The sequence below is a fragment of the Osmerus eperlanus genome, chromosome 11 (assembly GCF_963692335.1).
Source record: "Osmerus eperlanus chromosome 11, fOsmEpe2.1, whole genome shotgun sequence".
Classification (NCBI taxonomy): Eukaryota; Metazoa; Chordata; class Actinopteri; order Osmeriformes; family Osmeridae; genus Osmerus; species Osmerus eperlanus.
Window position 1 is genome coordinate 17,210,711 of NC_085028.1, and position 26,715 is coordinate 17,237,425.

The 26,715-nt window shown below is 49.0% G+C and overlaps 1 protein-coding gene and 1 pseudogene across 1 annotated transcript; one reads left to right on the top strand and one right to left on the bottom strand.

The window, feature by feature from the left end:
• LOC134029428 (sodium/calcium exchanger 2-like) overlaps positions 1–13,888 on the top strand; it is a 41,524-nt pseudogene extending 27,636 nt beyond the window's left edge.
• A 6,943-nt stretch (positions 13,889–20,831) lies between these two features.
• Positions 20,832–25,409, bottom strand: LOC134029430 (zinc-binding protein A33-like). Its single transcript, XM_062473525.1, has 4 exons — positions 25,401–25,409; positions 24,210–24,229; positions 24,006–24,124; positions 20,832–23,709 (listed from the first exon to the last, which is right to left on the bottom strand). Exons 1-4 carry the CDS (start codon positions 25,407–25,409, stop codon positions 23,168–23,170), a joined length of 690 nt encoding a protein of 229 aa, XP_062329509.1. The 3' UTR covers positions 20,832–23,167.
• Positions 25,410–26,715: the final 1,306 nt, after the last annotated feature.

Sequence of the window (26,715 nt, forward strand, 5' to 3'; positions counted from 1 at the left end):
AATCAATATAAACAGGGTCGCTTATGATTTCTCACTCAATTATTTATCCGTCAGAGTTTGTTGGAACAGAAGAACTGTAGCAGTTTACGCTCTGGCTTTCTTCTTCTGTGGTGTCACCTCCTCTCCAGCAGAAAAGGTGGAGTCGTCCTTAGATCTGAAGGGCTGTAGATCTCTCCTGCAAAGGGGAGGAAGAGGGGGATATGAGGACAGAGGGGAAGAGAGGGGGAGGAGAGAAAGAAAGAAGGGTAAGGAGAGAGGGGGAGGAGAGAAAGAAAGAAGGGTAAGGAGAGAGGGGGAAGGAGGCAGAGCAAGGGGTGGAGGAGAGAGGAGATGGACAGAGGTCAGAAAGGGAAGGACTGAAGGACGAGAGGATGAGGGAGGGGGGAGGGGAGAGTGAGGGGAAATGATGGAGAGAGGGGTCGTTCAGCCATGAATCGAAAAGAGCCTGCCGACGAGGGGGTTGGGAGAGAGGGATGGATTCTGGGAAGGATGGAGGGAGGGGTGGAGGGAGGGGTGGAGGTGGAGGGTGTTTGTGTCCTGGAGCCTCTGTTTCAAGGTTGATTTAAATGAGTCTCTCTGTTTCCTGTGATCCATCACTGTCCTCTCTATGGTCTGATGTGTGTGTGTGTGTGTGTTGACTGTATGGATGTAGGTATGTGTTCCTGTATGTGTGAGTTTACTGATGTGTGTGTACTGCATGTGTGTGCGCGTGTGAGAGACAGAGAGAGAGAGAGAGAGAGAGAGACAGAGAGACAGAGAGACAGAGAGACAGAGACAGATGGGGGTCTGGGCTGTGCAGTCTGAGTCTCTAGGGTTCTCATCTTCTGAGTCATGTGACCTGGTCGCTGCTGCTCATGTGCAGAAGGAGATGAAGGATGAGGTGGTTACTCATGTGGATTACTGGAGTTAGTATTACTGATGATGGGGAGGACTGTGTGTGTGTGTTCATGTTCAGAATGTGTGTGTGCGCACTGTAAAAATTTTCTGTGTGTGTGTTTCTAACCTCTCTGTGTGTCTCTGTGTGTGTGCGTGTGTGTGGACCAGGAGAAGGAAGTGACCATCACCATGCCTAACGGAGAGACGTCTGTTGCCACGGTGAGGATCTGGAACGAGACGGTGTCCAACCTCACCCTGATGGCCCTGGGCTCGTCCGCCCCTGAGATCCTGCTGTCCGTCATCGAGGTGGGTGTAACCGCATAACCCTTCCCCCAGGAGACGCATGCATTACTGAAGAACATGAAAAATGTTCCCCCAGGAGATGCATACATTACAGGAGATCCAGAACCTGCTGATGATATGTGGGTGTCACATCAGAAACGCTCCCCATGGAAACATCCAGTAGACACACAGACCGCCATAAATGCTCCCCCAGGAAACACACACACAGACAATACAACATCTTTCTGTGTCTAGATTAGCTTTATACCCATGGGAATTATTCACAGCACAGTCATAGTATAATACTCAAATTGCAAAAGCAGTTCAGCTTCTCAGCTCAGCTCCTGTGTGTGTGTGTGTGTGTGTGCGCGTGCGCGTGTGTACAGCTCCCAAAAGCTTCTCGATCAGTCCAGTTCATCTCAAAAGCAAACAGTGCTGGCTTCTAACTAGATAGTTCAAATACACTCTTGACACCAAATTCTGTGCGTGTTCCAACTCTCGCTTGTCTCTAAGCCTCCTCCCTCCTCTCTTCTCCTGTCACTCCCTCTCCTGGTCTCCCCCCCTCCTCCCCCCTCCAGGTGGGAGGTCATGGGTTCAACGCTGGGCAGCTGGGCCCGGGCACTATCGTGGGCAGCGCTGCCTTCAACATGTTTGTGATCATCGCTCTGTGTGTGTGGGTGATTCCTGACGGGGAGGTGCGCAGGATCAAGCACCTCCGCGTCTTCTTCATCACCGCCTTCTGGAGCATCTTCGCCTACATCTGGCTGTACCTCATCCTGGCTGTCATCTCGCCTGGGAGGTGGAGGTATGTGTGTGTTGTTAACCTGTGTGTGTTAACCTGTGTGTGTGTGTTAACCTGTGTGTGTTAACCTGTGTGTGTGTGTGTGTCCAGGTGTGGGAAGGCCCTGGTCACTCTGCTGTACTTCCCGGTGTGTGTGTTAACCTGTGTGTGTGTGTGTCCAGGTGTGGAAGGCCCTGGTCACTCTGCTGCCCGGTATGTGTGTTAACCTGTGTGTGTGTGTTAACCTGTGTGTGTGTGTGTCCAGGTGTGGGAGGCCCTGGTCACTCTGCTGTACTTCCCGGTATGTGTGTTAACCTGTGTGTGTGTGTTAACCTGTGTGTGTGTGTTTGTCCAGGTGTGGGAGGCCCTGGTCACTCTGCTGTACTTCCCGGTGTGTGTGGCTCCTTGCCTGGATCGCTGACCGCCGCCTGCTCTTCTACAAGTACATGGGCAAGCGTTACCACCGGCGACACGGCATCGTCGTGGAGACGGAGGGCGACATCGCGCCCGCCAAGGGCATCGAGATGACCCCGGACGGGAAGTTTCCAGGCCGACCGGGCACCGTGGGCGTCACCCCCGGCGACAGCTGCCAGGACGGTCCCACCAATAACGTGGGGGTTGCCGGGGGCAACCTGCCCATCTCTAACAGCGCCATGGTCGCCATGGAGAACACCAAGGAGCTGGACGAGAGTCGTAAGGAGGTGAGATGGAGAAGGGGGAGGGGAGGGGGAGAGGAGAAGGAGAGAAGTGTGCAGAGAGAAGGTGTCTGTAGGAGAGAGATCTGGATGTTAGATGGAGGGATGGGGATAAATATATATATAATAGGACGAAAGAGGGAGAGAAAGAAAGGAGGGTTTAAAAGCTTACACCTACACAGTACTGCAAGTCTGCAATCAAATAGAGAGCTGAAAAGTTGTTCCTGGTAATTCATTTATTCAATCAGTGAGAGAACATTTAGTTCAACCCATACTGACACACACACACACACACACACTTTCTCAGAATATTGACTCTGGATAGCGTCATGTAGGATTTAGTGCTGCCTGTCCTCCGAATGCAGTGCAGAACGACCTGTTATATTTCCTTTCTCTCCTTCTCCTCCTTTCCCTTCCTGCCTTCTCCTTCTCCTCTCTCTCTCCTCTACTCCTCCTCCTCCTCTCCTCTCTCTCCTCCTCCCTCTCCTTCTCTCCTCCCTCTCCTCTCCTACTCCTCTTCTCCCTCTCCTCTCCTCTTCTCTCCTCCTCCTCCCTCTCTCCTCCCCTCCCTCCCCTCCTCTCCTCCTCTCCTCCTCCCCTCCCCTCCCTCTCCTCTCCTCTCTCCTCTCCTCCTCCAGGTGATCCGTATCCTGAAGGAGCTCAAGCAGAAGTACCCAGACAAGGAGCTGGACCAGCTGATGGAGCTGGCTAACTACTACGCCCTCCTCCACCAGCAGAAGAGCCGAGCCTTCTACCGCGTCCAGGCCACGCGCATGATGATCGGCGCCGGCAACGTCCTGAAGAGGCACGTGGCCGACCACGCCCCGCCGCACTGCCGTCCCCGACGAGGAGGCCCCGCCCGAGGAGGACACCACTCTCTGCAGCCGCATCTCCTTCCAGAGCGCCCACAGCCAGTGCATGGAGAACTGTGGTGTGCTGACGCTGGGCGTGGTCTGCGTGGGCGGGGCCGGGGAGAGTACCTTCTACGTGGACTACAGGACGGAGGACGGCTCGGCCAACGCCGGCTCGGACTACGAGTACTGCGAGGGCACGCTGGTGTTCAAACCTGGGGAGACACGCAAGGACATCAGGGTGAGGAGTCACACACACACACACCCCAGGCTGCCTCTCAGGGAGGAGGGGGCCTGTGATGACACACACACACCCCAGGCTGCCTCTCAGGGAGGAGGGGGCCTGTGATGACACACACACCACCCCAGGCTGCCTCTCAGGGAGGAGGGGGCCTGTGATGACACACACACACCCCAGGCTGCCTCTCAGGGAGGAGGGGGCCTGTGATGACACACACACACCCCAGGCTGCCTCTCAGGGAGGAGGGGGCCTGTGATGACACACACACACACACACTCCACACCCCCCCCCCAGGTAATGAGCTAAACCCCAGAGATGTGTTCAGCCAGCTCATGTCTGCTGGCCCCAGTGTGGGAGACCTGTCCTCGAACCACCTCCATCACACAGAGATCGCCTGAGAGCCAAACACTCAGAGAGTCTGCTTCTCTTCTCTCTCTGACAGCCAATCAGGCGCCCGGGAGCGAGGGTGTCGCCATAGCGAGCAGGAAATACATTTGAAACAGCCGTGTCCATGGAGACGAGGGTTTCTGTACTCGCAGCTCAACCTTTGTCTTCCTGTTGTTTACTTCTCCCCACCAGGGGGACGGAATGTCCTTGGAGAGAAGAGAGAGAGAGACAGAAAGACAAGTTGCTTTGCTTTGAAATAACCCCTCAAACTCCTCTGCTCCCAGATTTCAAAAGCTTCAAATGTGAGACAAGAGCAGCGGTTCAACTGTCTCCTTTCAGATGACATAATGGGGCGTAGGGGGGACAGGCTGTGGGGCGTAGGGGGGACAGCCTGTGGGGCGTAGGGGGGACAGGCTGTGGGGCGTAGGGGGGACAGGCTGTGGGGCGTAGGGGGGACAGCCTGTGGGGCGTAGGGGGGACAGGCTGTGGGGCGTAGGGGGGACAGGCTGTGGGGCGTAGGGGGGACAGGCTGTGGGGGTAGGGGGGACAGGCTGTGGGCGTAGGGGGGACAGGCTGTGGGGCGTAGGGGGGACAGCCTGTGGGGCGTAGGGGGGACAGGCTGTGGGGCGTAGGGGGGACAGGCTGTGGGGCGTAGGGGGGACAGGCTGTGGGGCGTAGGGGGGACAGCCTGTGGGGCGTAGGGGGGACAGGCTGTGGGGCGTAGGGGGGACAGGCTGTGGGGCGTAGGGGGGACAGCCTGTGGGGCGTAGGGGGGACAGGCTGTGGGGCGTAGGGGGGACAGGCTGTGGGGCGTAGGGGGGACAGGCTTGTGGGGCGTAGGGGGGACAGGCTGTGGGGCGTAGGGGGGACAGGCTGTGGGGCGTAGGGGGGACAGGCTGTGGGGCGTAGGGGGGACAGCCTGTGGGGCGTAGGGGGGACAGGCTGTGGGGCGTAGGGGGGACAGGCTGTGGGGCGTAGGGGGGACAGGCTGTGGGGCGTAGGGGGGACAGGCTGTGGGGCGTAGGGGGACAGGCTGTGGGGCGTAGGGGGGACAGGCTGTGGGGCGTAGGGGGGACAGGCTGTGGGCGTAGGGGGGACAGGCTGTGGGGCGTAGGGGGGACAGCCTGTGGGGCGTAGGGGGGACAGGCTGTGGGGCGTAGGGGGGACAGGCTGTGGGGCGTAGGGGGACAGGCTGTGGGGCGTAGGGGGGACAGGCTGTGGGGCGTAGGGGGGACAGCCTGTGGGGCGTAGGGGGGACAGGCTGTGGGGCGTAGGGGGGACAGGCTGTGGGGCGTAGGGGGGACAGGCTGTGGGGCGTAGGGGGGACAGGCTGTGGGGCGTAGGGGGGACAGGCTGTGGTGAGGTCCTGGGAGACGAGGGCTGGGAAAGAGCTGGACTGTGACGGTGTTGCCAGCTGACCGCTAGAGACTGTCGGGCAGCTTGGTGCTGTGTGGCAGCAGTGGAGCGTGGATGTGTCTGAGTGCTGGATGGTAAGCTTTGAAACCGGCTGTAGATCTCCCTGCTGTCAGCTCTTATCTGCATCCTCACACACACACACACACACACACACACACAGTCGCAGACAAATGACACTTACAGAAACACTCTGTCAACATCTGTCTTTCTCTATCTTTTTTGCTGTCTCACCCTCTATTTTTATCCCTCTCTATCCCTCATCCTCCCTTTCTCTTCTCCCCCTCTCTCTCCCCTTCTCTTCTCCCCCTCTCTCTTTCCCCATCTCTTCTCCCCCCTCCCCCCCTTTCCCCCTCTCCCCCCCTCTCCCTTCCCTCCCCCTCCTCCCCCCCAGGTGGGCATCATCGACGATGACATCTTCGAGGAGGACGAGCACTTCTTCGTGCGCCTGCTGAACCTGCGCGTGGGCGATGCCGAGGGCATGTTCGAGAGCGACGAGGCCGGCTCCGCCCCCAAGGGCCGGCTGCTGGAGCCCCTGGTCGCCACGGTGACCATCCTGGACGACGACCACGCCGGCATCTTCACGTTCGGCGAGCGTCTGGTGCGGACCAGCGAGAGCGTGGGCACCCTGGAGGTGACCGTGGTCAGGAACTCTGGGGCCCGTGGCACGGTCATCCTGCCCTACCACTCGGAGGCCGGCACGGCCAAGGGGGGCGGAGAGGACTACGAGGACTGCAGGGGGGAGCTGGAGTTCTCCAACGATCAGACCACGTGAGTGATGGAGGGAAGAGGGGGTGGAGGGGGGGAGGGAGGGAGAGATGGATAGACCCACCTGAGAAGACTTGAGCCACTGTCCTCCCCCTCTCCTCCTCCTCTCTCCTGTTCCTCTCCTCCTCTCCCTCTCTTCCTCTCCCCCTCTCCTCCTCCTCCTCTCTCCTGTTCCTCTCCTCCTCCTCTCTCCTGTTCCTCTCCTCCTCCTCTCTCCTGTTCCTCTCCCCTCCTCTTCCTCTCTCCTCTTCCTCTCTCCTGTTCCTCCTCTCTCCTGTTCCTCTATCCTCTTCCTCTCTCCTCTCTTTCATCCGTGAAAGACAGACTCAGTTCTCCATTATTCATCAAGGCCAGTATGCTGTGGGAACTGACACTGACACAATGGCTTTGTGTGTGTGTGTGTGTGTGTGTACACTTGTGGATGTGTGTGTGTGTGTGTGGACACATGCCTTCCTGTAAATGTGTGTCTAGGTGTTTAATTTAAGTGCTTTCAAGTAAAAAATTGCTTAGTAATTGTGGTGTGAGAGCAGACATAATGATCTGTAAATGTTCCCTCTTATAGATAGTGGTTTCTCAGTGTGTCTTAATTGCTTAATTGCCACCCTAAATATCTCACTGATTAAAAAACGAACCTTTTTCATCTATATTATTTTCAACTTTGAAATCTTTTTTTTTCAAAACCTTTTTAATTTTTTTCATCCTTTCAACACCTTGTCAAAAGCCTTTTGGGAAAATATTTTCTCAAACTTTATTTTCCAAAACGTTTTTTGAAAATATTTTGTCAACCATTCAAAACGTTTATAAAACAGTATTTTTTCACAAACAACTCGACACAAAAAGGTTTCTATTTTTTGGGGATCTTTTTTTTTCAAACTTTTTGGTGAAATATTTTTTCAACCTTTCAAAAAACAAAAAGAGAGGAGAGGAGAACAGATAAGCCTAAAACAGAGTAAAGCAGAGCAGAGTACAATAGAGTAGAGTGTATTAGTCATCAAGTACTCATCAATGATGCAAACTTTCTCTCCTCCATCCATCTCTCATTCTCTCCTCCCCCCTCCATCTCTCATTCTCTCCTCCACCCTCCATCTCTCATTCCACCCCTCTGCCCGTATATGCACCCCTATTTTACCTTCCCTCCCTTGTCAATCCCTCCTTACGTCTCTCCATCCTTCTCTCCCCTCCACATCTACATCACTAGGAGAAATCTGTGTGTTGTTCTGTTTGTTTTAGTGTGTCTAAGGGTGTGTGTGTGTGTGTGTGTACTGTTCACTCAAGACGCTGTGATTAAATATTGACAAGGCCCTATGTTGCACCAGAGTGATTTAATGGCAAGCTGTGCGGCTTAATTTGGTCTGTATCGAAATGGCAATTTTTTATGTTCCTCAATGTGTGTACAAGTGTGTGTGTGTACACGCGCGTGTGTGTGTCTCAGCTCATCGATAACCGTAAAGACCCTGTGTTGACAGCGCTTCAGGCTGGGTATTAAATATTAATAAGGCTCTGAGAATGGTGTGCATGTGTGTGTCTGAGCCCTGTGTGTGTGGGCGTGTACATGTGCAACAAATACATCAGAGATGTCTGAAATATGTGCGTGTTTCCAGTCAGACCCTGCAGGTGAGGATCATCGATGACGAGGAGTACGAGAAACGTGAAAGCTTCTACATCGTCCTGGAAGAACCACGCTGGCTCAAACGAGGGATCTCAGGTGTGTGTTTGAGAGAGAGAGAGAGAGAGAGAGAGAGAGAGAGAGAGAGAGGGGAGAGAGAGAGGGAGGGAGGGAGGGAGGGAGGGAGGGAGAGAGGCAGAGGCAGAGGCAGAGGCAGAGGCAGAGGCAGAGGCAGAGGCAGAGGGAGAGGGAGAGGGAGAGGGAGAGGGAGAGGGAGAGGCAGACGGAGAGACAGACAGACAGAGTGTGTGTGTAAAGGCAGTTCTGTTAGTCTCTTTGCTAGCTTTAGCTTGGCAGAACTGTGGTTAGGCCTAGCAAGTAAGACAGGAAGGTGTGTGGTGTGTGTGTGTGTGTGTGTGTGGGGGGGGGGGGGGGGGGGGGGGGCAAACATAGTGTTTGAGAGGGTTACAGAGAGAGAGTTTTATATATATATATATATTAGAGAGAGCGTTACATAGAGAGGGAATAAAGTGAAACTGCAGGTTCATTCTGAGCAGAGTTGGTGAGGAGGACGGCTTGTAACGTTGCTTGTGTAAGTGAAATATCATGCGTTCAGTCAGGCGAAAGTGTGTGATGGCATGCCATGGTCTATTGTTCTTTATCTATTTCTGCTCTGATACCCTTCTCTCCTCTCCCCTCTCTCTCCCCTCTCTCTCCCCTCTCCCCTCTCTCTCCCCTCCCCTCCGTCCTCTCTCTCCCCTCTCCCCTCTCCCCTCTCCCCTCTCTCTCCCCTCTCCCCTCTCTCTCCCCTCCCCTCCGTCCTCTCTCTCCCCTCCCCTCCGTCCTCTCTCTTCCCTCTCTCTCCCCTCCCCTCCTGTCTCTCTCTCTCCCCCACAGCCCTCCTTCTCAGTCAAGGTAAGTGGCGGCTGAATCTGTACATTTTACAAGATGTTCTGTAACGCTAATAGTAACAACTCACTGATCCATAGGTTATTAACCTGTTGGTAGCTAACCATCGGTTCTCAGTTTAGCCTTTTAGCCGCTAGCCTTTTAGCATCCAGCTAGAAGTTCTCAGTTAGCCTTTAGTGGCTAGCTAGCAGCTGATTTGCAGTAATGAGGCCCTTTGCCTCAGTGGCAGTGCTCCATATAGATGCTGGTTTATTCACCGTACAGTTTCATCTATGAACAGCAGACCTTTCATCCCATAAAACACAGTCGTCGTCTTATCGACGGGCATTCTCCTCCTGATATTGGCTCATAAACCAGATTTGTGTAGTCCAGCACGGGGAGCTGGGAGTACCTGGGGACAGGAGAGCGCAGGCTGTAAACACCTGTCACACCGCACTGCCCATCAGAGAGAAGCACAACATCACCAGCATATTCAGACTGAATGAACGCTTCTTTATACAGAATATGAACTGTATGTTGCGGCAAAATCACGTCCACCTTCTCTGTGATGTCATAGTTCAGGTTTGTTTCGTCCTTGTTGTCATAATCCCGATCCCATCTCATGTGATGTCACTGTGATGTCACTGTTGAGGACTTCGATCCTTCGGCCTTTTCAATCAGACTTCAGCTCAGTGTGGTTTATTGAAAGGATTCGCACGTTTCAATCTTCATGGGGATAAATGGTTGCGCTCTTGGGGATGAAGTGATTATGAGCGGGGTTTCTGCTAACCACAACATGATAGCTGCATGGGTAGAGCAGCCAGGCAGCACAGGCTGACAGCAGGCAGGGGGGCTGGGGGGCTGGGGGCACCAGGCTTGTGGATGACAGGAGGTTCTGAAGCACTGTGGAGATGCTGGAACCTACCACATCATTAGGGGCTCTTGGCTTTGAGGAGAGACAGTCCACATCCAGGTGTAATCCCACACACACACACACACACACACACACACACACACACACACACACACACACGTACAGTCACACACACACACACACACACACACACACACACACACACACACACACGCTTGACGGTGGGAGGAGAGGCTGAGTATCAGTCCTGCAGCAGACAGGAGAGGGCTCCAGATCTGTCCTCAGAGACGATCGCATCTGGGATTGTCTGAGCCGATCGCTTTTCACTTTACTTAAAGGAAGCACATCAACTTTTCCCATCGCTGCCCTCCTGTGCCCACAAATCACCTCTTTACTGTCTCTGCACTCCCTCTTTCACTCATCTCTCCATCCCTCCCTCTTTCATCCACCCTCTCATCCTTTCATCTTCTGGTGAATCCTCCTCTCTAATCTCTCTCTCTCCTTTATTCCTTCTTCATCCCTCATCACACCATCACACCAGCACACCAGCACACCATCACACCATCACACCATCACACCATCACACCATCACACCATCACACCAGCACACCAGCACACCAGCACACCAGCACACCAGCACACCAGCACACCATCACACCATCACACCATATCACCCACCAGCACACCAGCACACCAGCACACCATCACACCCACACACCCTCACACCAGCACACCATCACACCATCACACCCACACACCCTCACACCATCACACCATCACACGCACCATATCTCTGGCTCTGTTCCTTCCCCCTTCCTCTCTCTCTCTTTCACTCTCTGTCTCCCTTCCTCTCTCTCTCTCTCTCTCTCTCTCTCTCTCTCTCTCTCTCTCTCTCTCTCTCTCTCTCTCTCTCTCTCTCTCTCTCTCTCTCTCTCTCTCTCTCTCTCTCTCTCTCTCTCTCTCTCTCTCTCTCTCTGTCTCTCTCTCTGTCTCCCTTCCTCTGTCTCTCTGTCTCTCTCTCTGTCTCTCTCTCTCCCTCATGTCTCATGGTCTTATGGAGGATCTTGATACCAGGAAATAATACTGACTCGACATCTAGTATTGATAGAATATCTGTGTTTCAGTTTCTCTCTTTTTTCTCACTTTGTCTCTCCCTGCCAATATCTTCTTCTCTCCTTGCCCCTCTCCCTATCCCTCTCTTCCCCTCTATCTCCCTCCCTCCCTCCCTCCCTCCCCTCCTCCAGAGGACCCAGAGAGGAGGAGGAGGCTAGGAGGATTGCAGAGATGGGGAAGCCCATCCTGGGGGAGCACAGTAGGCTGGAGGTGGTGATCGAGGAGTCCTATGAGTTCAAGGTACCAGGACACCAGAACACACACAAACACACCTCACACACACACACACCTCACACACACCATACTGCACACTTCTGTTTGATCAACACCCCAAATATGTGTCTCAGACTTTCTCAGTGGATTCAACTTAATACCGAATCAGGTTTCAGAAATCCCAAGGGTGTCACACTGCCATGATAACTGTGGTTTTGTTCTGTAAACATGTACCGTATACTGTAAATATATATACTGTATACTGTAAATATATATACTGTAAATATATATATTGTAAATATATATACTGTAAATATATAGATATATATATATACTGTATACTCATACTGTAAACTCAGGCTTCCTTCCACAAACATGGTCCCTCCTCTATATCGGACTAGGTCGAGGCTGTTGTAACAGGATTGCCCTTGTCGTATTACATTAGACTTATGATTTGTAGTCCAGTAAAGTAATATTATACTCCAGGGAATTGTAGTTTCAATTGACTGGCACTTGCTTTTATTAGATCCTACGTTGGATCAATGTCTTGTTTGCTTGTGAGGGGAAACTCAGGAGCTGACAAACGAACCAGCTATGTTTACCATAATCTGCTGTGTGTGAGAAAGTGAGAGGGAAAAAGAGAAAGGGTGTGTTATTTCACAGGTGTGGGTGTGTAAGGTGTGTGTGTGTGTGTAAGGTGTGTGTGTGTGTGTGTGTGTAAGGTGTGTCTGTGTGTGTGTAAGGTGTGTGTGTGTAAGGTGTGTGTGTGTAAGGTGTGTGTGTGTGTGTGTGTAAGGTGTGTGTCTGTGTGGTGGCTGGTCCATGTGCAGCAGTGATGCTGAGCTTGTCAGTATTCTGCTCACGGTGTTCCCTGGTCTCGCCTCAGCGCTCCTTCTCCCCTCCTGTCCTCTGATTGGCTGCTAACTGTGTTTGTGATTGGTAGAGCACCGTGGACAAGCTCATTAAGAAGACCAATCTGGCGCTGGTGATCGGCACACATTCCTGGAGGGAGCAGTTTGTGGAAGCAGTGACTGTCAGCGCAGGTGAGGAGTGTGTGTGTGTGTGCGTGCATGTGTGTGTGTATCCCTGACTTCCTCCAGAAGAGAGGAGTGAGGAGGTGAATGAGGAGTCTTTGATGTCTGGCAGCGTTAGACCAGTTCAAACACAGACTCTTCACCCTCTCAGATCCTCAGCTGAACGTACCGGCTCGTAAACACCCGTCTGCTCTGCCAGGCCTTTCATGTGAACACTCAGAACTCCTCCAATACTGCCTGTCATGAAGTCCAACATCAAGGAACACTGTCAGAAGTATGAAATACATTAGAACTATGAACTTCTGATCATTGTTAACTGCTGTACTTTTTATATCAACTGTTTGTACGTCGCTTCGGATAAAAGAGTCTAAATGAATCAAATGTGATGTGAATCGAAGGCCCAGTAGACCATGGATACACAACAAGCTGCTGTGTCTGCAGGCTGTAGGATAATGAGATGGATGTTCTTCAATAAGGGATTCCAGCTGGCTTGCTGGTTATCTGCTACCAGGTTATTGTGGCTGTAGTTTTGTTTACTTGTTATAAACAAGAGCGTGAAGGCCTGTGAGATCAACGTGTTTCCTAGGTAATGTCCCCCCCCTGCTGGACATGTATGTGTATTGCAGGATGTGATCTCAGCTAGATCTCCAATCCTCACCTACTTTCTCCTCTGCCTCTTCTCCTCCATCCCTTCATCCCTCTCTCCCTCTCTCCACCCCGTCTCTCTCCCCCTCTCACACACCCCCCACCCCCCACCCCCACCCCCCAGGTGACGGTGACGATGACGATGAAGAAGGCGCGAGGAGAGGCTCCCGTCCTGCTTACGACTACGTCATGCCACTTCCTGACGGTTTTCTGGAAGGTTCTTTTGCGTGCGTGCCGCCCACCGAGGTGTGGAACGGCTGGGCCTGCTTCTGCGTGTCCATCTCAGTCATCGGGGTCCTTACGGCCGTGATCGGGGACCTGGCCTCCCACTTCGGCTGCACCGTGGGCTGAAGGACTCCGTCACTGCCGTGGTGTTCGTGGCCCTGGGGACCTCCATCCCTGGTGAGGGAGGGTGAGGGTGGGTGGGTGGGTGGGTGTGGCTGTGTTGACAGTAAAAAACGAATTTTCTGGTGTGTGTGTGTGTGTCTATACCTGTGTTTAAGAGTGTGTGTGTTTGTTGGCATGGCCTGTCACCTCGGCTAACATACCCCCAACACACTTTCTCGCCCCCCCCTCTCCCCTCTCCCCCCCTCTCCCTTGCCCCCCTCTCCCCTGACCCCCCTGTTTCCCCTCCCCCCCCTCTCCACTGCCCCCCCTGTCTCCCCTCTCTCCCCTGCCCCCCTTCTCCCCTCTCCCCCCTCTCCCCTGCCCCCCCTGTTTCCCCTCTCCCCTGCCTCCCCTCTCCCCTGCCCCCCTGTCTCCCCTGCACCCCCTCTCCCCCCTCTCTCCCCTGCCCCCCCTGTCTCCACTCTCCCCCCTCCCCCAGACACGTTTGCCAGCAAGGTAGCGGCCACGCAGGATCAGCATGCGGATGCCTCAGTGGGCAACGTCACCGGCAGCAACGCAGTCAACGTGTTCCTGGGCATCGGCGTGGCGTGGTCGCTGGCCGCCGTGTACTGGTGGACCAAGGGCAAGCCCTTCCTCGTGGACCCCGGCTCGCTCGCCTTCTCCGTCACCCTCTTCACCATCTTCGCCTTCGTGAGCATGGGCGTGCTGCTGTTCCGCCGGAGGCCCTCCATCGGGGGAGAGCTGGGGGGGCCGCGGGGGGCCCGCATCGTCACCAGCCTGCTGTTCCTGGGGCTGTGGTTTCTCTACATCCTCTTCTCCAGCCTGGAGGCCTACTGCCACGTTGAGGGCTTCTAGAGGAGGGGGGGGAGAGGGAGACGAAGGCTTGTCTGGGGGGAGGGAGGGGGGAGGGAGGGGGGAGAGAGGCAGACGAAGGCTTGTCTGGGGGGAGGGAGGAGGGAGAGAGGCAGACGAAGGCTTGTCTGGGGGGAGGGAGGGGGGAGGGTACAGTATCTTGATCTACACACACACATACACATACACACATATATACACACACACACACACTGTAGGGGTGTTGGATACTTGTGTGTCTGTTTGCCCTTCTCTGCTCACACTGAAGCACGTAACACACTTACTCACACACATTGTCTCTCACACACACACGTACACATTTTAACACACACACACAGGTAGAACCTGAAGGGTAGGGGGAGACCCAGCTAGCAACATAACACTGAATCATTTACACACAGTTATCACACACACACACTGGAGAGACAAGGAAGAGAGGAGTTTCAGTAAAGGAAGAAAAGAGAGGAATGTTGGAGAGAGTTCCAGGAAGGAGATGAGGAGGTATATACAGGAAGGAGAGATGAGAGGAGGTATATACAGGAAGGAGAGATGATGTATATACAGGAAGGAGATGAGAGGAGGGATATACAGGAAGGAGAGATGAGAGGAGTGATATACAGGAAGGAGACATGAGAGGAGGTATATACAGGGAGGAGAGAGAGAGAGAGAGAGAGAGAGAGAGAGAGAGAGAGAGAGAGAGAGAGAGAGAGAGAGAGAGAGAGAGAGAGAGAGAGAGAGGAGAGAGAGAGAGAGAGAGAGAGAGAGAGAGAGAGAGAGAGAGAGAGAGAGAGAGAGAGAGAGAGAGAGAGAGAGAGAGAGAGAGAGAGAGAGAGAGAGAGAGAGAGAGAGAGAGAGAGAGAGAGAGAGAGAGAGAGAGAGAGAGAGAGAGAGAGAGAGAGAGAGATGAGAGAGAGAGAGAGAGACGAGAGAGAGAGAGAGAGAGAGAGAGAGAGATGTATTGCTAGGAGTTTGTAGGGTGGACAATGAGAGTGTGTCTGATCTTGAACCTGAGTGCTCCAGACCAACCCTGCTCTGTCAGACACCGAGAGGCACCGCACCTGTCCACCACTGGGGGTCGCCACTATGATGGACTGGCTAGGGGTGACTTCCTGTCACCAGGCTGGTTGTAAATAAGAGTTTCTATCCTGCGCTGTGCTGGCGCAAAGAAGGGATTCTGTCAACAGATGCTCTCCCAATACACACACACACACTCAGGTACACACACACACACACCTAAAATATAAAGGCAGAAGGCATCATGGTTGTAGAAAAACTTTCCCTTTGATATCATTTTGAAAAAAGAATCCTGGACAAACAAAGTATGTTGTTCTACTTTCTGTGTAAAGCTGGATTCAGTGGAGGGTTCTGATTGGCTGACTGGACAGGAAGCCTGTCAGAGACAAGAGGAAGGAGAGGCCAAGATGAGGTCCCCAAAAAAGACAAGGTTGCATCAAGGGCACTTATTGGTCAATCTGACCACTTGAGGGATTTCCGGGGCCAATCGTGAGTCCCGTTACATGTTCCGTTCCATGATGTCTGCTGTGGGCGGTTTAATCCAACTCTGTTGATATTTGTGATAATAATAATAATAACGAAACTATTTGTGATTTGTGATACTTTCCTGTAACTATGTCTCGTTTTCTCAGGGCTGTCTGTCAGCCTGAACTGAGGCATTGTGGGTAGGGGTGCATGACCTGATAGAACTGTAGTCGGCACGGTAACGGCATGGCCAACTGTAAACTATATGCATGGGTAATGAAGCGAGGGCTGGACTGTTTCATTCATCCTCTCTGACAGGAGGACACTAGTCCACACTGCAGCACCACCACAGACCTGCCCCACCAGTGCACACCACCAGGGGGCGCTGTGTCTGGGTCCTGTGGATGTGGAGCCTGAGGTCCCACCAGGCACACTGACACAAGCAGGGGTTGGTATATCTCCTCTACCTGTGGGTGACGAGCATCATGGCCTGCCTCCGACCCAACTAACACAGACAGTTATTCAGAGGATGTGTTTAGGACAGGGCTGTCCAAAAAACCCTGCTCCTGGTGAGATATCCTCCTGGAGGTTTACACTCGTACCATGGAGCAGGATTGGTTACAAACCTACAGGAGGGTAGATCTCCAGGAGCAGGATTGGTTACAAACCTACATGAGGGTAGATCTCCAGGAGCAGGATTGGACAGTCCTGGTTTAGGGATTAGAGACCCTCTCTAGAGTTACACCCTGCACTCTTAACGCCTTATGATCTGAATTAGTATTTCCTGCTCCGCCCTCCGGTCAAAGTGGCTGGCCCGCACTTCATCCCGGGTGATATGTAGTGTACATTTACATTTAGCAGACGCTCTTATCCAGAGCGACTTACAGTAAGTACAGGGACATTCCCCCCGAGGCAAGTAGGGTGAAGTGCCTTGCCCAAGGACACAATGTCATTTGGCACGGCTGGGAATCAAACTGGCGACCTTCAGATTACTAGCCCGACTCCCTCACCGCTCAGCCACCTGACTCCCATGTAGAAATGCTTTATACAGCCGACCTGGCACCAGATACCAGAAGAAGAGAGAAACTATATGGATGAATAAACACAGATGTACCGATGACTCGTCAGAACAAGCCGGCCTAAAGTTTCTATTGGTTGCTGTGTGGTGGTGGTGTGATCCTATTGGTTGCTGTGTGGTGGTGTGCTCCTATTGGTTGCTGTATGGTGGTGGTGTGATCCTATTGGTTGCTGTATGGTGGTGTGGGAGATCACTGGTGCTCTGCTCCTGTCTGAGGTCAAAGTGCAATAAGACAGATGTGAGGAGCTGACTACAGTCTTCTGTCGTGTCTTTGTTTGTGATGACCAGTCTTACTTCACACCCGCATAACAGAAAAATGAATACATTAGAAAACACCTGTTACAGACATCAAGGACATTTTAGCGCAGTATTTGGATCACAAATAGACCTGGTTACGCTGAAATGGACATTATCCAGTGTCAACTGGAACTATGATACTATAACAGTCTTTAACAGGTGTAAAAGTCTTGGTTCGACACAGACATAGAATTCTAGTAATTAAGTGTAAATGAGTTCGATTACTGTTATTTATTCAAATGTTCACTGCCTGATATTAAGCCGAAGCCTACTGAGGTATAACTGAGGTAAATTAGCGAATATCTTAACGTCTGTTTTCTTTAGCGTGCTACGCTTTGATAAAGCAAGACTCGTTCTGTTCTGCTCTCCGATGGGCTTACAAGGCCTTGCTGTTTCTCTCCTTTCGTCGCAAATATTCAAGATTTTTCTTTCTTTTTCTATAGGCTATATCTAAAAGCGCGTTTTAGATATAGGCTAGATAAGAGCTGCACATGTTACAGTAGGCTACTGTAGGGACAGGATTTAGGTACTGTGTGCAGTACAGCCATTTAGGTACCCTTCATCCTATAGGTACCAAACCGATACCACTATAGTGGTAGGTATACAGTAGATAAGATTTTGATACTTTTTTCAAAATTAAGAACAATGTGATGTTATCTACTGTTATAACTCATAACCATACGGCTCATATTCTTTGTTAACATCACACATTTATGGTTGTCATTCCCCGGAGATACTAAAAAAGGATTTATCTACTAGTTAATGTATGTTCAACTCCTCAAAGCTAATATAAAAGTCTGAGCTGTTGATGAGCTTCTTTCGGTGTGGTTGAGATGTGCAATATGAAACAATCAGCCCGTTGCTTTCATCTTTGATATTGAGCAGGGAACCCAGCTGGTGTAACGGAGTGAGAACCGTGAAACTCGCTCCTCAGGTATGTAACAGGCCACCCGCGTCAACGAAGAGCTAGCTTTTCTTGGGCGTAGCTGGTAGTGGTCTCGCTTGGCAAGTCGGAGGTCGTGCGTTCGAGCCCAGTGAGTGGCGAACGAGCCTTGTCGTGACGGAGCGTGGCTACAGCTGTTACATACCCGTCACACTTGCTCTGTAGTCCAGTGTTTGTTGAACTCTCTGCAAACCGAGAACTACTTATTTATTAAAACTTACTCTGGGGAGGGGAAAAAGTGTCACTCGCGAGAAGCATGTTTACACAACGAACTGGAACTTTGCCATCTGATCTGTTTGTTTACAATGAGTCCTAGGCATCGAGGAATATGTTACTGTAACCAGTAGGCTCTGGACACAGCTATCAACAGTGTACACGAGCAACGTTCCAGTGTCGTTTGATTACTACAACTAACTGTCTGGCTCAGGCCATTGCTGTAGCTAACTGTGACATCACTTCCTGGTGTTTTTCTATGTGCGTCCTACTGTGAAGTAGCATGAGCCGCCTCCAATGTGTTAGCATGTGTAACCGAAGTCTAGCTGTGTTGACATCTCTCTTCCTGGGTTGCCCTCCCCATGTGACTACTGAAATGCTCTGCGAAAGGTTGCTAGGAACTTATCTACGTGATGACAAACCTGGCAACCCTAGGGAGTGACAAACCTGGCAACCCTAGTGAGAGACTTGTATGTCTTGTCTGCTGTGTATTCGCTGCCTGTGAAGGCAGGAAAAAGGAAGTCTGTGCTCGACTGTTTGTCCTTACACCCCCGCATTTGGTTGTCTGTTTTCCAGAGTGTGATATCACTGCGTGTTTGGTGCCTCTTAAGTCCTCCACTTTCTCACTCGCTGTTTGGGGCGGTGGGTTCGAAACCCCCCGGGTCTTGCTCTTAAATGTGTGTGGTTTTATCTGTGATTCTTTCTCTCTGCCTGATTTGTAGGGAAATAATGACACTTTAAAAGGATATGTGAAAATACGAATATACATTTATTTAATACTGTAATAAATGAATTTAAAATAATATTTACTTTAATTTTTATGAAAGAAAAAAAAACGAGAAAAAAATGAATAATCCTGAAACGTGTTTTTTGAGAATATGGCATGAGGTGTAATGTGTTCTGAAAGAAAAGAAACAATGTAATCAACTCAAGTTGAACTTATTGAATATAGTTTATTTATTTTCAAGGCTCTCTGTGTCTGTGTGGTTATTACTATAACTACTACTGGGGGGGGATTTTAAGGAATTGTATAGCGGGACGAGTTATCCCTTCTCAGCGTGATAGTGTGGAAATGCACAAGTCTCAAGGTGAATGCGTGAGACTAGGGAGCCCTGAGACCAGGGGCGATTCTATTATCAGAACCTTAGGGGTGCTCAGCCCCCAATGAGAATGTGACATGAATACAGTGCCTTGCAAAAGTGCTAAACCCCCTTGCTATAAATCCTTAATTTCACTGGATAACAATTAATACATTTATGTATTATTATGCAAAATATTGAATGAATGAAAAAACTAAGGATATCCCTTTCTTCGTGAACTACCAGCATCAAATGATAATGAACAATAATAATTTAGCGACTTTTCACACTCCGTAGACCAAAAAATCGTTACTAGCGACTTTCCGCTACTTTGGCAATCTCCGTTTTCGTTGTTGAGAAGCGGCAAAATAGCATTTTACTGGATTGTGAATGAAGCCACGTTTGCTTATGTAAGAGAAGTGGTCTTGCTCCGTCAGAAGTATCGGCCGATGTTCGCCCCGCACTGGGGTCGAACCTGCCACCTTCGCTCCCCACGTGCTTCAAGTAAGTAAATAACTGTTGTGAGTGAAGAGACCTTTTGGTTTTACAAAGCTTTTTTTATACCTGTATGCACATGATTCCAAGACACCCATGTTTGTTACGTTGGATTATTATTTTGGATTAATTTGAAATGTCTTTAAAGAAAGTCACTGGTTCACTTGATTTAATTCAAGTGCTCTACAAGCCGTTCTGCTCTCAAGTTAATTTGACAGAAACATTTATGTTTGACAGTGTGATGGTTGACCCAAGAGAAGTCCCAAGAAGTCTTGATGTAGTTTAGAATGGTCAGTTTAGGACGTATACAGGAATATGCTGCTTATATGAATATAAAGTGTCAAATAATAGTGTCACAAAATGTAATTAAAAAAAATCTGAGTTTGACACTAAACCATGAACACACCTTGGCGAAATTACATGAAATTGTACACTCTAGTTCATCATATGTTATTAGAACACAAAGAAAGTAGAGCTGAATAAAGTCAAGATTAATTTTCAAATGTTCACAAGTACAATAATAGAGTTAGCTTCCAAAGCATTCGATTTTGAAAATACCAGTAGAAACAAATACAATGGTATTGGGCTAGTGAAAATACCATATAAAAAAAAAAGGTTATTGGGTTAGTGTAAATGTACAGTATACACAGGCATTTCATTTTTTACCACAGAACTACATGACTTCTGACTTCAGATACTGTGATACATTAAGAACACCATGCTAGCCAGTCTAATTCACTCTCATATTGATCTTGTAAAGGTCGTAAAAACACACCCAATGTGCTGTTGTACTCTTCCAGATAGAGGTGCTACCATCTCTAATGACTGTGCTGTTGTACTGTTCCAGAGGCTTGCACTGGTAAGATCCTCAGAGGGTGGAGAGTGCAGTAAGTCTCAATGTATGGAAACACTCTCTCAGTGAAGGTGTGTGTGAGTGTGTGTAGGAGTGTGTTTCTATCAGGGTCAGAGAATGACAGCTTTCCTCTGTCCCAGTCCAGCTGCACTCTGATCCTCTGGGGGTTCTGTCCCACTGTGAGAACAGTGCCTGGCCCTGATGAGGATAATGCTATGTATTTACCCTTGTGGAAAACGATTCTCCAGTATCCACCCGGTTTGTCTCCCTTCCTCTGTACAGACTCTGCTAACACACCCAGGAACCAGAATGTACTGTCTCCAACCTCAACATCCCAGCTGTGTGTCCCTGAGTTAAAGCCCTCAGAGCCCAGGACCCGTAGATATCCATCAAACCTCTCTGGGTTGTCAGGAAGCTGCTGTCTCGTCTGACTGAATCTCACACTGGTCAGATCCTCAGACAGGATGAGGCGTGGGTGGGCAGTGTTGTGGTCCAGAGTCACAGGAGCTGAGGAGAGAGATCAGGTTTGTGTTGATGCAGTGTTTGATGTTTACACCCTCACCCACCAGGAGGTGACACCACGACAAACCCAGTAATGATTACATATCATGTATGTATGTCGGGGGTTTTCTACATGTATGTATCCTGCATCATATTGCAAATGAATGAAAACAATTACAAATGAAGGTTAATTCTTACCTACACTACCATGATTATTGTAAACCAGAGATAGAAAGCAAGAGGTGAGGAAGGAGGAGTAGGACAAGCCAGAGCTGAGGAGAAGGTCTCAGGACATCAAGAATCCACAGAACAATGCTTCACAATTCCTTTTATACCCAAAAACAACCAGTCACACCACAATCTTGACCCTTATCAACATGAATAGCAATGCTACAGTAAGTTACACAATCATGTGTGAGAGCCATCAAGTTGAGACTCCATCCAGTAACTCCAGATTTTACCATATGAGAGGTGGGGGCAGGTTGATAGCCTTACAATATTAGCCTTTATTCTTCTGCCCTAAGTACACCATCGCTTGGTAAAAATGGAAATTCGGCTAATTAAACAATTAGTCATCATATAGACTATTATTCTTACAATTAACATCACCTGTGACCATGCACTTTCCTGTAACTGGTGTTCCAGTAAATCTTTTTCAAGATTAGCCTTTATTCTTCTACCATAAGTAGGCCTACACCATCTCTCCAATACATGAAATTCCATTACATTTCACAGTTCCACATGCAGAATTCACCGGCCATTAAATTAACATCTCACTGTATACAGCATCCATGCTCTGTTCAACAGGATCAGAATGTGCAAATCGTTTTTTATATTCATTATTCTCATAATGTCAGTGTAACTGACAATTCCACACAAGTCTGTAAATAAAAGTACATGGGGAGAGAACTACCAGTAGCTACCATACATAATTCTCTGCATCCATTTCTGCGGCAGCAGTCAATGTCTCTTCGTCATCTTAATCATCATCATCCTTTGATGAAAAGCATTCTGTTGGGGGTAACTGCTACTACAACTTGAATCAGGCACCAACTGATATTTACTTTGTATCATGTCGAACATGATTAAAACCAAGGTGACGTTGAGGCTACAATCACAAGCGTAAGCAAAATATGCCTTACCTGTTCGTAGTATGTTTTTATATTTAATATAACATTGAACATGCTATTTTATTAAGTCCACCACTTTTTCTTCTGTAATATTAACGGACAGTGGGGTTAAATGTTCAATGTATGGACTAGCTATTGCATTCAAATGTATGCATTGACTTGGCAGCAATTGTCTCCCACACTAATTGTCTCTATGCTGCTCCAGCCATGTTGCTTTTTACGGAATATGTGCTCAGATTCACCATAAACACGAAATAAAACTTATATCTGAAGTGTGGTGAAGTAGGACAACGTTTTTTGTCGCCGGGTGCCATGGTGGATCCTAGTATCGGAGCTCCATTGATGTTGGCTTTTAATAGTTCTCATGCCCGCGCTTAACTCAGAGTGGACGTACTCCGACTCAGCTTTTCTGGAACCGAAAAGTCGGAGTTTCAGAATGACGCGTTTCACTTCAGTTATTCCTACAAACAAGCGGGGGGGATTGTACGTTTGGGGTTTTTATACTCCAAAGAACAGGGGGGTATCCATGTGAAGGTGAACTCGGTCATTGGTCAGTTATTCCCCACCTGGGCGTCATCCTGAGATCTGCCTAGAGGTGTGAAGTGGCTGCTAGCTTTGAGTTCCGTTATTTCAAATGTCCATGGAATGCTTAAACTTCAGAATATAACAATACAACATTCATAAATGGTTTTGTTAGTATGACACAATTATATTGGATCTAAAATTGACTAACATAACTCTTCCTGAAGGGAAGTTATAATCAAACATCAATTAAACAACGTTCTAAGTAAATGAGAAAAGCACACATTATAACACATCAACTACTGTCATTGAAATAGTGTCCATGAGCCATGTAGTCCTTGAGAATATGTGTGTAAATCCACATAAGAAAGTTCTTCCTTAGAAATCCTTTGTCTGATACTGTGGGCCGTGTGGCCTCTGTTTCTGACCCCATGCTGGGATAGAAGCTTTGAAGCTCTTGCTCTGGGAGATAAGGACAAAGGGGGAAGACCCTTTCCTTGTAGGGGAAAGGTTTGATGGTACTGTGCTTTGTCTGTTGACTGTGCTATAATTAAGAACACCATGCTAGCCAGTCTAATTCACTCTCATATTGATCTTTGTTCTTTGTACCTAGATGCTCATGTTAGAGGTTGGTTTCCTTCATGACAGGAAGGTTGTAAAAAAACACCCAATGAGCTGTTGTACTGTTCCAGATAGAGGTACTACCATCTCTAACGACTGTGCTGTTCTACTGTTACAGAGGCCTTCACTGGTACGATCCTCAGAGGGTGGAGAGTGCACATATTATCAATGTATGGAAACACTCTCTCAGTGAAGGTGTGTGTGAGTGTGTGTAGGAGTGTGTTTCTATCAGGGTCAGAGAATGACAGCTTTCCTCCGTCCCAGTCCAGCTGCACTCTGATCCTCTGGGGGTTCTGTCCCACTGTGAGAACAGTGGCTGACCATGATGAGGATACTGCTGTGTATTTACCCTTGATGAAAACGATTCTCCAGTATCCACCCAGTTTGTTTCCCTTCCTCTGTACAGACTCTGCTACCACACCCATGAACCAGCATGTACTGTCTCCCACCTGAACATCCCAGCTGTGTGTCCCTGAGTTAAAGCCCTCAGAGCCCAGGACACGTCTATAGTAATCAAACCTCTCTGGGTTGTCAGGAAGCTGCTGGCTCGTCTGACTGAGTCTCACACTGGTCAGATCCTCAGACAGGATGAGGCGTGGGTGGGCAGTGTTGGGGTCCAGAGTCACAGGAGCTGAGGAGAGAGATCAGGTTTGTGTTGATGCAGTGTTTGATGTTTACACCCTCACCCACCAGGAGGTGACACCACGACAAACCCAGTAATGATTACATATCATGTATGTATGTCGGGGGTTTTCTACATGTATGTATCCTGTTGTATTTCACATCCTGATATTTAGTAGAGCAGTTAATTTGATTAAGCAACAATGGTAATGTACAGTAGCCTGCCCCGTAGTGTTAAGGATATGATCATGATAAGACAGATCATGATCAGCAATGCAGGAGACTGTAAGATGATCAAATACTCACTGTATGTGACAATGTCCTGGATCTTATCCCAGACTCTGAAGGTCAGGTTGCCCAGGTGTTTGGCCACGTCTATCAGCGCTCCCGAGACCAGCTGTGGATCCGGCAGAGTGGACTGGGCTCTGGAAGAACATTCTGGAGTCAGAGCTGCTGTGGGGTTGGGTTCACGACCACAGACAAGAGAGAGACAGGAGGCAGGTCACTTACCTCTTCACTGTGTCCTTTCCCTCTCTCCGTCCATGGTACAGTCAGGAGTGCTCAGAATGGTTGTATCTCGTCTTGTATGCTCAGTGTCTGGCCCATTCCAGGAAATCATCTGATGAAAATAGAACAGGAGGAGTGATGGAGAGACAATGAGAGAGAGATGGGTGCAGTCCTGGAAAAACCAGTTTCCCGGGTTGGAAGTTATGTAAAGATGTTTTTCATCCTGCAGGCATCAGTGAGTTATGTGACACTCAAAATAACACTGATGACAGAAAAGGAAACAGAAAGAAAAGGAGGAAGAGAAAGTGAGGAGGGGGAGAGCCAGAGACACAGAGACAGGAGGGAGAATGGAGTTATCTATTATAGTTTATAGTAATACCACTGTCGAACGCCCCTAAAGGAGCCTTCGTTTTGATGGAATTTGGAGAAACAATTTTGGAAAAGAAAAAAAAGAGAATAATGCTTAACCCTTGTGTTATCTTCGGGTCATTCTGACCCATCAGTCATTGTGACCCACCGTCGTATTGCGACAAATTTACCTCATACAAAAACAAAGTGAAGCATTTTCTTTTAACTGTCGGGCTGTCTCAGACCCCCCACATTGGAATGGTTAAAAGAAAATTATTTTTATTTGTTTTTGTATTGGGTAAAATTGGGTAAACACAACGATGGTTCGTTATGAACCTTTGGGTCATGTGACCCGAAGGCAGCACGAGGGTTAATAATGAAAAGTGTGCATTTGGCAAATGTGTTTGACTTTGTGCATACGTATATCCAAGTTGTGCATTAAAAAGTTGTAGATGCTTGCATACATATATAAAGGTGTTGCATTTTTCCGTGCATACATATATCAAGTTTGGTGTTTTCAAGAGGAGTTTTGACCTCTAGCATACGCATGTGTTTTATTAGAAAGAATGTGCATTGGCAAATGTTTTTTAAGAAAGTGCTTGCATAATGTTTTAAAGAATGTTAAGAAATAGCTTGCAAAAGTTTTAGAATCTTTTTTACCTTTTCTGAATTTTAAATACTTTGTAGATGTGCATCTTAAAATGAATATGTAGAATTGCTAATGTGTAGAAGTTTAAGGCAGAATGTTTCAGTATGACAGATGCAGAGGATGCGGTTAGGAAATGCTTGCATAGATGAAACCACATTTGACTTTTTGGAGAATACAGGAAACGTGTAGACAGGTACCTGCGTCATGTATGGCCCAAAGTCTAGACAGGGCCATCCCGTATTGAAAGATATAAGAATGAAAGTTGGGGGTGAAAGAGAGAGCACTCTGAGTTGTACTTCGTGAGTCGAGTAGTCGAGGTTTTTTCCTGAGCCTGTTTTTTGTAGAGTGTCCACCCGTGCCTATTTTAGCAAAGAGCTTCTTTTTGTCAGTTGTACTGCTGTTTTATTAGTGACCCAGGGTCCGCGTTTTCTTATTTTCTTTATCGGCCTTAGTAAAGGAGGTTTAGTTTCCTTTTTTATTTTTATTTTTACACTTTTGTTTCTGTTCCAATAATCTGCCAATAAAAATTTGAAAAGACAGTCGTTGCCCTACCGCCCATTTGTGCGCCCCTCGCTCGAGACCAAGGGATCCACTCAGCGCCCCACACCTAGACTCAGGTGAGTTCCCCGGGAATCGCGACCAGTCATTTAGGCACGAAAACTGCCCAGCTGGTGTTTACGCGAAACAGGGTCTTGAAGTGTTCATCTGCTCAGACACATATACTCTCTCGATAGGTGCGGTGTTGCGTCTCACAGATAAACTAACGGGGGGGAATAAGGGCGGACGGAGGGCCCTTGAACGTTTTTTTGTTATCGGGTGGGAAGGGCGTTTAACCGGGAGGGAAGCGTAGCCAAGGAATAAGTGATCGATAAACTATGATGTGTTGCCCAAAAAAGGGCCTATAAACATTTGCTGCTATAAAAGATCTCTTGAGGTTTGCGTTCGGAGGCCCCGGTGAGCGTCTGTGACATCGTGGTTTGGTTGGGTGCGGAGATTCCTTGCCGGGAGGGAGGGAGCCTCAGACTAACTCGTAGCCAAGCGTGTGTTCTCCGCACACGTAGCCTATGCAAATTCGTGAGACCCCTGGCGTGAGTTGGGTGGCGTAGCGAGGCGTAACAATATTATATATATATATTTGCCGGGGGATCAGCACCCTGGTCAGCGTCCTTCGAGTCCCCACACGATCGTTCGACACCACCATTGCCGTGTTGTACACATGTCTAAGCAAAAATAAAAGGACACGTTTGTAAAATGTTGACTAATTGTTGTCATCAAGGGAACCGCACAATGTTTTTCTTTACATTATGTATTGACAAGTAACTCTCAATTCTAGAATCTGTACAATTTATTTTGTAGACAGATTGCATTAAAATCCCTATGTAGTATTATACAATACCTTAGGGTGTACAGTAGTATCATATAGCATCATAGTATTATAGAAAATCCTACAGTATCACAAAGTATTATAGAATAACACACAGTATCATAAAGTTCATAGAAACACGGTATATT